At 47.2% G+C, this 12,648-nt stretch overlaps 1 protein-coding gene across 3 annotated transcripts in view; it reads left to right on the top strand.

Annotated features, from left to right (window-relative positions):
- LOC135910434 (carboxypeptidase M-like) overlaps nt 1-12,648 on the top strand; it is a 314,184-nt gene that overhangs the window by 120,425 nt on the left and 181,111 nt on the right. For all 3 annotated transcript variants that reach the window (XM_065442471.1, XM_065442470.1, XM_065442469.1), the window contains exons 3-4: nt 2,392-2,486; nt 7,112-7,284. In XM_065442471.1, coding sequence (XP_065298543.1) covers nt 2,392-2,486; nt 7,112-7,284 — 268 coding nt within the window. The remainder of the gene's footprint in view (nt 1-2,391; nt 2,487-7,111; nt 7,285-12,648) is intronic.

Raw genomic sequence — 12,648 nt, 5'->3', positions numbered from 1 at the left:
CTTTTATTGGGAGAACCTGTGCCCACAAAACAGGCTACACTTATAGCGCAACGATAGCGGCGAACACGCTCGGTGATCGTCGAAAATCTGATCAGCGGGTCAAGCGCGTCGGCTTTTACAGAGCAGTCGTCGAATGTTCCAGGCTAATCGCTTGGACCCGCGTGCCTTCCACAAAGTTCTATACCATTCGCGTTACGCGATGAAATCAGATAACACACGGTTCGGCGACAACAGACAGCCGGGTAGAAGCATCGATAACTTTCCAGAAACATCGGATACATGCAGGCGCGTCCCTCGCTGTGCGATTACAGTTGTTAAGCGGTGAAACATGCTCGCCCGATAACGATAAGTACACGTGTCAATATGGATACACACCGCAAAACTAGCTGCTTCTACAAGCGCTGCTAACCGACTGCTTCAATAAGAAAACTAGGCGCGAAAATAACCATTTTCTTCTAAAGTCCAATCACGTAATCCAAAACGTTTGCATTCACACACACAAATAAGTGATTGGCTGTTCGAAAAAAATGAAATAGCTGATTTCAAGGAAACACAAATTTCGATATACCAAGGAGGCAGCCTGAAAATTCTCGACACAAAAGAAATTGCCAGTTTGGAAAACCATACACGTAGTTACATAAATGCGATGTATTAACATATTATTTAGTTGCTTAGGAATGTTGTGATCACTCATTTGCAGAATGTAGTTTGTCCGAGGATATTGTAGATAGCTTTCTTTTTGGCACAGCGAGCCTTTATGGGCCCAGATGGTGATGCCATCTGCATACATGGCGTGTTGTATGCCTTCGATTTTGCTTAGTTTATGCCCTAGGCCAATCATTGCGATGTTAAAGAGTATCGGGGAAATTACTGAACCTTGGGGTGTCCCTTTGTTTGGTGTGGTGCCGAACAATACATCGACAGAGAAACTAATGGCACTTGGTTTAAGCAACACCTTCGAAGAACTAAAAGAAGCCCAAGGTATCCCACATCTCATGAGACTCCAGCAGACCAACACCTTCGAAGAACTAAAAGAAGCCCAAGGTATCCCACAGCTCATGAGACTCCAGCAGACCAAAACGGGAAGGGAACTGCTAATAAGGCTAGGCTTCGCGGAATCAATCAAAGAAACCCAAAGAACGGAGGGGATTCCTGATGAATATCGGAAAACATACACTGTTAGCACCCTACCCGAAAACATGGACGCAAACCTCCACACGGCGCGAAGGGACGCAAGGGCGATATCCGTCGAAAAGTACCTGCCCACAAAAAACACAACAGTACACACAGATGCTGCAGTATACGCCAAACAAAGAGGAACAAACAAAGTAAAGACAGCTGTGATAGTAATAAGCCTGGACTCCAAAGAGATCAGCAGCGCGTCACTGAAGGACTGTTCAGTAACAGAAGCTCAGGAAATAGCTGCAGCTCTAGCGGCAGTGGAGGGCTACCGATCCGAAAAGTCGTTAGCAATACTCACCGACTCGCAAGCTAGGTGTCGGAATTACATGAACGACAGAATAAGACGCAGAGCGCTTCACATCCTCCGCTCCTGCAGGGCTAACAACAAAGTCAGGCATACAATTTTCTGTGTACCGGGACACGCTGAAATAGAAAAGAACCTAAGGGCGGACAAGGCAGCTCGAGAGCACACAAACCGAGCGGCCACAAGCACCGACCTTGAGGAAACCATACCAGTCAGCCCAAGCTGCTCAAACATTCTGAATTACTATGAGGGGGTCCGAATCAAACACCCTCCACCCTACAACAGCCTAAATGAGCATGAAGCAACCTCTTGAAGGAGGCTGCAAATAGGAACATGCCCAAATCTAAACACACTAAGCAATATGTTTCCCACCCAGTATAGAGACATTTGCCCCTGGTGCGGCGCCAAGCCCACCTTATATCACATTACATAGGGATGCGTTCACAATCAACAATTCCTTCAAATAAAAAACCCGAGTGCGGAGCAGTGGCAGAGGGCGCTCTCCAGAAGCGACCCGAAAGTCCAGCATCTACTAGTAAGGCACGCTCACCGTGTAGCCACCCTCAGTGGTGCCCTGGAATAGGGGCGTCGATCCAGCGCTGATGGGGAAGAAGACCTTGAAGACGGCCAACCACATCTGCCACCGCTAACTTCTAACCAATTAGAGGAAATAAAGTTTTTCCTCCACCTCCTCCTCCTCCGAGGATTTTGTAAGTTCCAGTCATTGTGTACACAAGTGGTATAATGAAGCACTACAAAAAGTGCGTTGTCGCTGTCAGCTATAATCCTGTGCTCACAAAATTATGCGAATCATCCCGCGAGTGTAGTATTCTTCTGGAGTGTAAACTCCTGCACTTCCATTTTGACATTGTCGGTTTTTGAGTGCAACATCATGTCCTGTGCAGGGCGCAGGATATGGCAGCTGATATTGACCAATCGAGCCAAGGAAGACTCCTTCATACCCAACCTGCACCTCATCGCGAACATTTACGGAAATGACGTAAGATAACGTCTGCCACGTTCACCGGCCGTACGTGGATAACAACTTCAATTTTTAAAGCATGCTTTTCTATTTTATGGTGTTGGTATCGATTTTTGAATTTGTTGATAATGAATTCAAGGTACAGTACTTATTGAGAAACATTTTCAGAATACCATTCTTTATGCTGCCACGCGAAGCACAAGAAAAAGTAACCACATGGAGAATAACTAGGCGAATTTTGCAGGTTCCAAGTAAAGATCATGAGCGATAAAAAGTGTAGTAACGAAATTGCCTACTGTGAATGAAGCAACGAATAAAAATCGAAAATAAAAGAGTTCGTACGCAATACACTACGTAAAGAATACTGACGTCTTTTATTCTATTGAGTCCAGGTTTTACCATTTCGCTTTTCTTTTGAGCATTCTCGCTTGCTCTTTCGTTGACATTCTTTCGGTAGCTAAAGCAAAACACGGAGGTACTTAGCTCACCGGTATTTATAGCATGTCAAAAGACAAGCGAACCAAGTATACATTGATGCAGCGTACGTCATTTATTTGTTTGTTTATTTATTTATTTATTTATATACATCGCAAAATTCCGGTGATAGGACATTTTATTAGGGCTGGGCATACAAACAGTTCGAATTCATCCCTTCATTAAGCAATGCTAATTTTCCTTTTGCGTTGAATTTGCTAGTTATGGCTCCAACCCATCCGGTTCCCTTGTGATTTTGAAATTTCCCGTTGATAGAGTATCGGAGCCAAAAGTTAACACTCATACAAAACAAGTTAGATTACGCGATTATTTTGCCACGCTAGTCATGACAACAGAAGTGGGTGTTTTTGCGTGGTTTTATTGGTTTCTTGAAGATATTGTGTGTCTGTGCCAGCTGTGTTCATTTCTTCTCTTCTGGCAGAAATTTTTATTTTGCCAAGGGCAACTACACAATCTTCCTTAGAAATAGGAACACACAATGAATCTCGGGTCATATGAACAAGAAGATCTTGGTTGACAATTTGTCGGATTTCATTAACGCTCAGTGCCAAGTGAAATCGAGCAACGTGGGCAGTTGCTCGAAGTCCGTGAAAAAAAAAATTGACAGCCACTTTAGTATCCTAACAAATTTGAATGCCGCTTTAATCCACGGTAATCCAGCTTGATTCTATTTGAGCGGTGCAGCGGTGGCGTAGAGGTAGAAGACCCGCCTCGCGTGCAAGAGGTCAGTGGTTCGAATCCCGGTGCCGCGCAATTTTCCACCGGATTAAAAAGAACCGCGTGTTGATGAAATTGCATACACAGGCCTGGATTGTGGCCTGATCCCGGTGACCAAAACCGGTAACGCACTCCCTCACCAGAGCAGGATTTGTCACCCTGCTGCAGTACTTGGCCACAACCTCCTATATGAACACAACAATCAAACCCCGGCCCTCCGTCCCTAGCAGTTGCGCAGCAACTGACCACGGCGGCGGTCAGACATGCGACGCAGCAGAGGGTGCTAAGAATCCCTGGCTCCGGACAGGCCGCCATTGGAATATGAACCTGGCAACGTTTAACGCTAGAACTTTATCTAGTGAGGCGAAGGAACACCTTAGACTTTTGTCAAGCAAAGGACCAGGCAAGATTCCGTAAAGGCTACTCAACAATAGACACTATCAATCAGGTGATAGACAAATGTGCGGAATATAACCAACCCTTATATATAGCTTTCATTGATTACGACAAAGCGTTTGATTCTGTTGAAATCTCAGCAGTCATGGATGCATTACGGAATCAGGGTGTAGACGAGCCATATGTAAAAATACTGAAAGATATCTATTGCGACTCCACAGCCACCGTAGTCTTTCATAAAGAAAGCAACAAAATCCCAATAAAGAAAGGCGTCAGGCAGGCAGTACGATCTCTCCAATGATATTCACAGCGTGTTTACAGGTGGTATTCAGAGACCTGGATTGGGAAGAATTGGGGATAAAGGTTAATGGAGAATGCCTTAGTAACTTCCGATTCACTGATGACATTGCCTTGCTTAGTAACTCAGGGGACAAATTACAAAGCATGCTCACTGACCTGGAGAGGCAAAGCAGAAGAGTGGGTCTAAAAATTAATACTCAGAAAACTAAAGTAATGTTTAAAAGTCTCGGAAGAGAACAGCAATTTACAATATGTAGCGAGGCACTGGAAGTGGTAAGGGAATACATCTACTTAGGGCAGGTAGTGACGGCGGATCCGGATCATGAGACGGAAATAATCAGAAGAATAAGAATGGGCTGGGGTCCATTTGGCAGGCATTCTCAGATCATGAACAGCAGGCTGCCATTATCCCTCAAGAGAAAAGTGTACAAGAGCTGTGTCTTACCAGTACTCACCTACGGGGCAGAAACGTGGAGGCTTACGAAAAAGGTTCTGCTTAAATTGAGGACGACGCAACGAGCTATAGAACCTGTCCTATAGAATTTGACCTGATGGGTGTAACGTTGAGAAAAGATCAGATTGGGTGAGGGAACAAACGCGAGTTAATTTATCTTAGTTGAAATCAAGAAAATGAAAGGGGCATGGGCAGGACATGTAATGAGGAGGGAAGATAACCGATGGTCATTAAGGGTTACGGACTGGATTCCAAGGGAAGGGAAGCGTAGCAGGGGGCGTCAGAAATTTAGGTGGGTGGATGAGATTAAGAAGTTTGCAGGGACGACATGGCCACAATTGGTACATGACTGGGGTATTTGGAGAAGTATGGGGAGAGGTCTTTGCCCTGCAGTGGGCGTAGCCAGGCTGATGATGATGATGAGGATTCTCTCTGAGTCGCTTTCATTCACCGTACTTCACGTTAATTCAATTTACTCTGCCTGAAGTCATCTTAATCGAACTTCACAACTCTAGATTATTCCAAGTTAATCTGCCCTAATCCGCTTTGTCCTTATTTGTACCAACTTTCATCCACTTTAATCCGCTTTAACCAGCTCAATAGTTTTTAATTTATCATCAGTAGCTTTATTTCACCTTGTCCGCCGTGGTTGCTTTGTGGCGATGGTGTTGGGCTGCTAAACACGAGGTTGCGGGAGCGAATCCCGGCAATGGCGGCCACATTTTTCGATGGGGGTGAAGGACGAAAGCACCTAGGTGGACGTTAAAGAACCCCAGGTGGTCAAAATTTCTGGAGCCAGCGTGCCTCATAATCAGATCGTGGTTTTGGCACGTAAAAGCACGTAAATAATTTTTTTATTTCTCCTTATTTCACTTTACTCCATCTTAAGTAATTTAAGTCTAATTGTTCTTACTTTGTGTCACTTTAGTTCACAGTAATTCACTTTATTTCACTTTAAATATCATGAATGACCCATAATAAGTCCTAGTGAATGTTGTTGTGCCATTTGCTATCTTCGATGTTACTACTGAGGCCATACAGTAAGCGCATTACGTCACCTCCTCCCCGTTAGCTGCGCCAACGAGCGGAAGCACTAGACCACACGTTTATTCAGCCAGGTGACCTAGGCGTGACGTGTGGAATGACGCACGCGCTACGCACACCTTTAGTCCACCACCTCCGTGTAGACATCGTTGTGTCGGGGAAGCGTGCTCGTCTTGCACCCTAGAGGCCTGGCCTCGGTGCCCACCCTGAATGAAATTTAGCAAATTTTCTTTTCAAGGCCTATAATTTACTTTATTTGCCTTAACCTCCTTGAAAAATGTGACGCCAGTCCTAGCATTTTGGGGTGTTTTTATACTCTTTGCACCATCGGCCATCTTTGGTATTATCGGTTGATCACGGCACATTTTTTGCCACAATGGAAATGTAATTTCGCACGCAAAACCTGTTCATGGGTTTTAGTAGTCCATGTACCAACAGAATGTACCCACATTTTTCGGCGAGCTTCTCGGCATGAAGCATGTTCAGCCAATTGAATAGGAAGTTGGGACAAAAATGCAGCATTTCATTCCAGGGGACACTAGTGGCGAGAACAAGCACTCAATTAACCAGATCACGAGCCACTTAACAATTCGCTCACAGGACGCAATCACGCGTACAGGGAGAACAGGCGGTGTCTGCGACAATTCGCGAACGCTCTTCATGTATCTCGTATACGTGATTGCAATGCAGTGCCGTGTACTTGCATTGTGCATGCAGGGTACTTGCATCATGCAGTGTACTTCATCTGCGACATCTGGTTTTGAGTGCGTGCTTCCAGCTTAAGTGGAAGCGTGGTAACAGAGATAACATGCGAAAGCAAAGAAGCAATCATTAGCAGGGAGCTTGTGAAGGAATGCTAGCTTAAACAGTCTCGCCTGGGAAGTCGCCGTCGCGTTTGGGCTGGAGACCCAGTACACTGTGAAGAGAGCTTATACTCTTTGAGGCGTGTCATCTTGCGTGTCTTTAATTACCGATAGGTAAAAGGACTTGCGGGTTGCGAACGGCATGTACGCTATCAGAGCAATATCAATTCTGGACGGGAAAGCGCAGAGCGCACAGTTTTGAATAAGAGAAACGCAAGCGAGACACATGACGAACATAGTTCTTGGACAAAGGTACGCCCCAACGGGCGTGAACTGTTGTTAGTATGTAGTTGGCGATAATGTTTTCTTTCTTTCCTTTTTAAATTTCTTACCGTGCGAGCGGCCGGCTCAGAGAGTAGTGTCGTGCCTGGCAGGTGATGACACGTGAGGTCGTCATGCACCTGGTCGAGTACATGGTGGGGCACGCACAGTCTGACCCCGACGTGCACTGGCTGCTGAACAACGCCCGGCTGCACGTGGTGCCGTCGGTGAACATCGACGGCTCGGACGCCTCCATCCCAGGAGACTGCAGCGGCATGACCGGAGGGTGAGACAACCCCTTCGAGCCGTACAGACGACACAATATACGTCGCCCACCTCCAATGTTTTCTTTGCGATAGCAATTATGTAGCCATTCCGAGCGCATTTGCGCCGTCGGCGTCACTGTGCGGTCCAATGACGAAAACAGCGTCGCCGCGCGCCCTACGCTGTATGCACGAGTAAAGGCGTGCGAGGGAAGCCAACGATGACGGCTCCGCCTCGCCCGCTCGAGAAGTCCGAAAGCGGGAAATGAGCGCGCCGTCTCCCGTCGTGCGCGAGGCATCCAACGCTGCGAGGCACTGGGGGCGAAGGGGGTGTTGCCTTCGGCTGCACATACATCGCCGAGGAGGATAGCTACAGGGGCTTCTTGGTACGGCATATCTAAGGCTGTAAACGTTTCTAGATATGTGGATCACTTTTTAGTTCCTATTGACTGTACACCACCTCGTTTTACTAATAAATGTGCTCCCGTTTTTACCGCTATTCGTGACTGTCTTAAGCCACTAGAAGTCACCTTTGAAATGGCATGTGACGGAAGGATTTGACTTCTTGACATCAAGTTTGGGCTGACCGATAACAAAACCTGCTAGTGTGACGAACTTAGGGCAAGTAAGCCACTTTTACCATTTCATTCCGCGCGTACGAAGCTCGCGAAGAGGGGAATCGCGAAGATGTGTTTCACGGAAGCACTGAAGAAATCATGCCAGCACCTAATGCACGATAGCTTCGGACGGCAAGCCTCGCGTTTAAGCTGCGCTGATTACCCGAGCCACGTGGTCGTGTCAGTCGCAGAAGGAGTGCTTAAGAAGTCACCGGAAAGCAGTTCGGAGCAGGTGCATGGTACAAGCACTGGCATAAACAGAAGAAAGGTTGCTGTCATCCCCTACATAGACGGGTTCTCCCATAGATTAAAGAAGGTTGCTGGAAGGTGTGGTATCAAAAACGTTGTATATTTGGCGCCTAATAAATTGGTCAGCTTGTGTAGAAACACAAGGCCAGAAACAATCGCTCGTACCGCATGTGTAAGGGAACAGAAAAACAAGTTCATTGATTGCATCATGGGTGTGGTATACCGCATTCCTCTCGGGTGTGGGCGATCCTACATTGGTCAAACAGGCAGATGCATAAATGACAAGCTACGAGAACATAACAAAGTAAACAACTTGGCCGCTGACGGCTTTCTTGCCATCCATTGCCAGAGACGCAAATGCAAACCTAGATTTAAAGAAACAGTCATCATGAGTGGAAGCAGGTGTGAGATAAGGCGCTTGATAATAGAAGCTAGACACATATTAATATTCGTCGACGCATGCGCCAGTAAACCTTCCAGTTTATTATACTCAAAAGAGCTCAATTATATTCGTTCGCGCTGAACGTGCCCATGTGTGTGAACATGAGAGTAAAAAAGCTGCTGACGTGTGGTTCCCAGTTTATTATTTCTTTATTTTTTGGTTCATATTTAAGGAAATTTTATACGTGCTGCATGATGTTTCTAGGGTGAACACATAGCGACGAGACCGGAAAATAAATCTGTTGGTGAAAGTTAGTGCTGTGTGCGTCAGATGTGCCTTCTTGTTGCCCTTGTTCAGCTTGCGCTACAACTAAATAAGACATATATCGCCTGCACGCGGGCGCCCGGCCGTATCTTGTGAGCGATCTGCGCCGGGGGCAGAGTCGCGGCGCGTCGGCGGCTCGTAGGTTTGTTCCTGCTGTTTGTTCTCGGCGCCGGCTTTTCGTTTAAACGATAGACAGCACGAAAGCCCCTTCGATCGCTGCTGCTGCCACGTGTCCTCACGCCAGCTTTTTGACAGCAAGTGTACGCGGTCATCGAGTCAATGTGTTCATGTTTGCTTGTGCGCGCGTGACACCATGCTTGTTAGTTTAGTTAGTGTGCCTATGTTTATATGGCCGATAGAACTACTATGCGTACTTCGTAGAGCTGTCCACTACTTTGCTATTGCAATATATGGTTCGTCCTTCGTGCAAAACTGCGCGCTTTTCAAGCATGCGCGTAATACAAAATGATGAATGATTTCCACGCACGTCGGCACGCCGCACTCTGCAAGATAGACGTGGGCCGGGGCACGGAATTTGAGGAGAGCGCTCGTGCAAGAACGCAAGCTGAAGAGAAGGTGAATGGCGACAGTGAGCAACTGGAAGAGCAGCGTCCGCTTTTAAAGCTAAGCGTTCCTTCGACTTCTCGACTGCTGCTGGTTCTGCTGCTGTCACTGTCTTGCACGCCATGCCGAGAGATCTTTCAGAGCGCGCATACTGACTAGTTTACTTGTTCGACTTTCTCAGGCGACCACTTTGTCATCGGCTAACAAAGGTTAAACGTTATTGCTCAGCGCAGGACGCGCCTGCATGTATCGGAAGTTTCTGGAATGTTATTGATGGTTCTATCCGCTGGCTGTTGTCAACGACCCTTGTATAATCTGACTGCAGGAGTGACGCGAATTGCATGGTGCTTTCTGGAAGAGACGCGGGTACGAGTGATTATTTTGGTACAGTGGTGAGCAGCCTTGTCTAGAGCGCGGCGACGGTGCTCTGCGGAGCAAGTCAGCGCCCCCTAACGTTACGCTCTGGGTTTGAGCTATGCGTCTCGTGCGCATGCGCGGCCAAAATAAAGCGTTGCCTGCTCGTGGGTTCTCGGCCTCATTGCTTGTGCTTCAGTCCGCCAGAGCCGCGCTGAATGATACGTAACAGCGGCCGGAAAACCAACTCGTTTCGCGCCACGGAGGAAGGAAACTACAGTGAACTAGAATTACAGTGAACTAGAATACATTATAGTGACACGACCGGAATGGCGCGCCTGCTTTTCCCGCGGCCCGTTAGGCTCTGGAAAGCCGCTAGAGGCGCTGCCGCTCTCTTTCATATTGCGGCGCGGACGGCTGGGCTTGCGTGGGGCACGGATAGGCATTCGTCAGCCTGCCTCTCCTGCGTTTCGCAAGACTGTTGAGAGTGGTGTGCATACGGTTGGCCTTGTGTTTCGTGCGAAGGGCCTTCTCGTGCGGACCGTGTGCCCTGTGCGTCTTCGCCGCGTGCAGCCCCCGGCATGGCGAAGAGGCGGACGGATTCACACTGCTTCGCTCCGGGCTGCCGCACGGGCTACCCAAGTGGACCCAAAGCGTCGTTGTTTGCGGCACCAAAAGACGATGAACTCCGCAAAAAGTGGGAGCGCAACCTTCACGGGAAGGATAAAGCTCTCACCGTAGACCAGCTCTCACCGGAGACCAGCGCCCGCCTGCAGACGCTGGTCTCCAAGCAAGTCCAAGCACTAAGCAACAACTTGTTGACAAACTGCTTTACTCGGGAAACTTGATTGTAGCAGAAGACCTGCTTTGGACAATGCCCCAGACCATTCATCCTGTGTAGTTACTTCCAGTGACAACAGGCTTATTTTCTACATTGCCGGGTATGTTGCCCGAAAGTGCATCGTGAAATCAGGGTGTGAGGCATGCCTCACTCGTCTCTTGATGACTAAAGAGGCTGCAGAATGCTTGAACTTGGCTTCATTCACACGAATGAGAGATAATAGGGGCCTCCTCTACCCATCAAGTGTGCTTTATACGTTTGTTGTAAATTTGGAGAATGCCTTTACTGAATGCTTTAGTCTTTTGGAATTACATTCTGACAGTGTACTTGATGCTCTGGACCACATCAAGCGAAAGCAGAAGATTCAGCTTGGATGTCAAGATCATTGTGATCAAGTTGCAGCTGAGGTTACAGCATTTTATATCACAACACGCCTACATTTTTTCACAAAGGGCCTAAACCAGGCTAGCATCAAAAGGCGTGAAGGGGCGAAGCACCTTAAATTGAGCAGGTGCTAAACATTACTCGGTGCTCTTTGAATAAATCATACTTCAGCCCTGCCTTTATCGCTTTGATTTCTTCAGCATGCAGCTGCCTACCACGTGTAGAGCGTTGCGTTTATGCTGAACTGCATGCGAAAAATTTACTGGGCGATCAAGAATTTATCTGGAGGGTGAAGGTGGGCGTAAGTGAGTCGAGGGTGGGCAACCCACTAGCTAGGGTCTCCGGACCACCCTTGGAGCAGCTCAACACTGAATGAATTTGCGTGCCATTAAGAGTGTTGAGAAACTGCCCATCAAGAATGTTTGCTGCTTTTCGCTACGACGTCGTTTCAAGGACGAAGATGTAAGTTTCGCAAAATCGATCATTCATTGCCCGATCATGTCTGTGGACAGCTTGTATTAGTTCAGCACAGTGTAATTGTGTCCAATTCGCACAAATGTGGAAAGGCGATCGAATGAAAATTTTTCTACCCGCAGCCGGCGATTGCCTTGTACTCGGTTGAAAATGCGGAACGCGATGTTCGGGCTTGTACTCACTGTACAACTTGTACTCACTTGTACTCACTGTACTAGAATATATTCTAGTACAGTGAATATATACCCGCATCGGCGATATTAATCGCCGGCTGCGGGTAGAAATATTTTCATTCGATCGCCTTTCCACATTTGTGCGAATTGGACACAATTACACTGTGCTGAACTAATACAAGCTGTCCACAGACATGATCGGGCAATGAATGATCGATTTTGCGAAACTTACATCTTCGTCCTTGTAACGACGTCGTAGCGAAAAGCAGCAAACATTCTTGATGGGCAGTTTCTCAACACTCTTAATGGCACGCAAATTCATTCAGTGTTGAGCTGCTCCAAGGGTGGTCCGGAGACCCTAGCTAGTGGGTTGCCCACCCTCGACTCACTTACGCCCACCTTCACCCTCCAGATAAATTCTTGATCGCCCAGTAAATTTTTCGCATGCAGTTCAGCATAAACGCAACGCTCTACACGTGGTAGGCAGCTGCATGCTGAAGAAATCAAAGCGATAAAGGCAGGGCTGAAGTATGATTTATTCAAAGAGCACCGAGTAATGTTTAGCACCTGCTCAATTTAAGGTGCTTCGCCCCTTCACGCCTTTTGATGCTAGCCTGGTTTAGGCCCTTTGTGAAAAATTGTAGGCGTGTTGTGATATAAAATGCTGTAACCTCAGCTGCAACTTGATCACAATGATCTTGACATCCAAGCTGAATCTTCTGCTTTCGCTTGATGTGGTCCAGAGCATCAAGTACACTGTCAGAATGTAATTCCAAAAGACTAAAGCATTCAGTAAAGGCATTCTCCAAATTTACAACAAACGTATAAAGCACACTTGATGGGTAGAGGAGGCCCCTATTATCTCTCATTCGTGTGAATGAAGCCAAGTTCAAGCATTCTGCAGCCTCTTTAGTCATCAAGAGACGAGTGAGGCATGCCTCACACCCTGATTTCACGATGCACTTTCGGGCAACATACCCGGCATTGTAGAAAATAAGCCTGTTGTCACTGGAAGTAACTACACA

This window comes from Dermacentor albipictus, chromosome 8, assembly GCF_038994185.2.
Source record: "Dermacentor albipictus isolate Rhodes 1998 colony chromosome 8, USDA_Dalb.pri_finalv2, whole genome shotgun sequence".
Taxonomy (NCBI): Eukaryota; Metazoa; Arthropoda; class Arachnida; order Ixodida; family Ixodidae; genus Dermacentor; species Dermacentor albipictus.
Note: the sequence above shows the minus strand (reverse complement) of the source record. Positions and strands in the feature narration are given on the sequence as shown.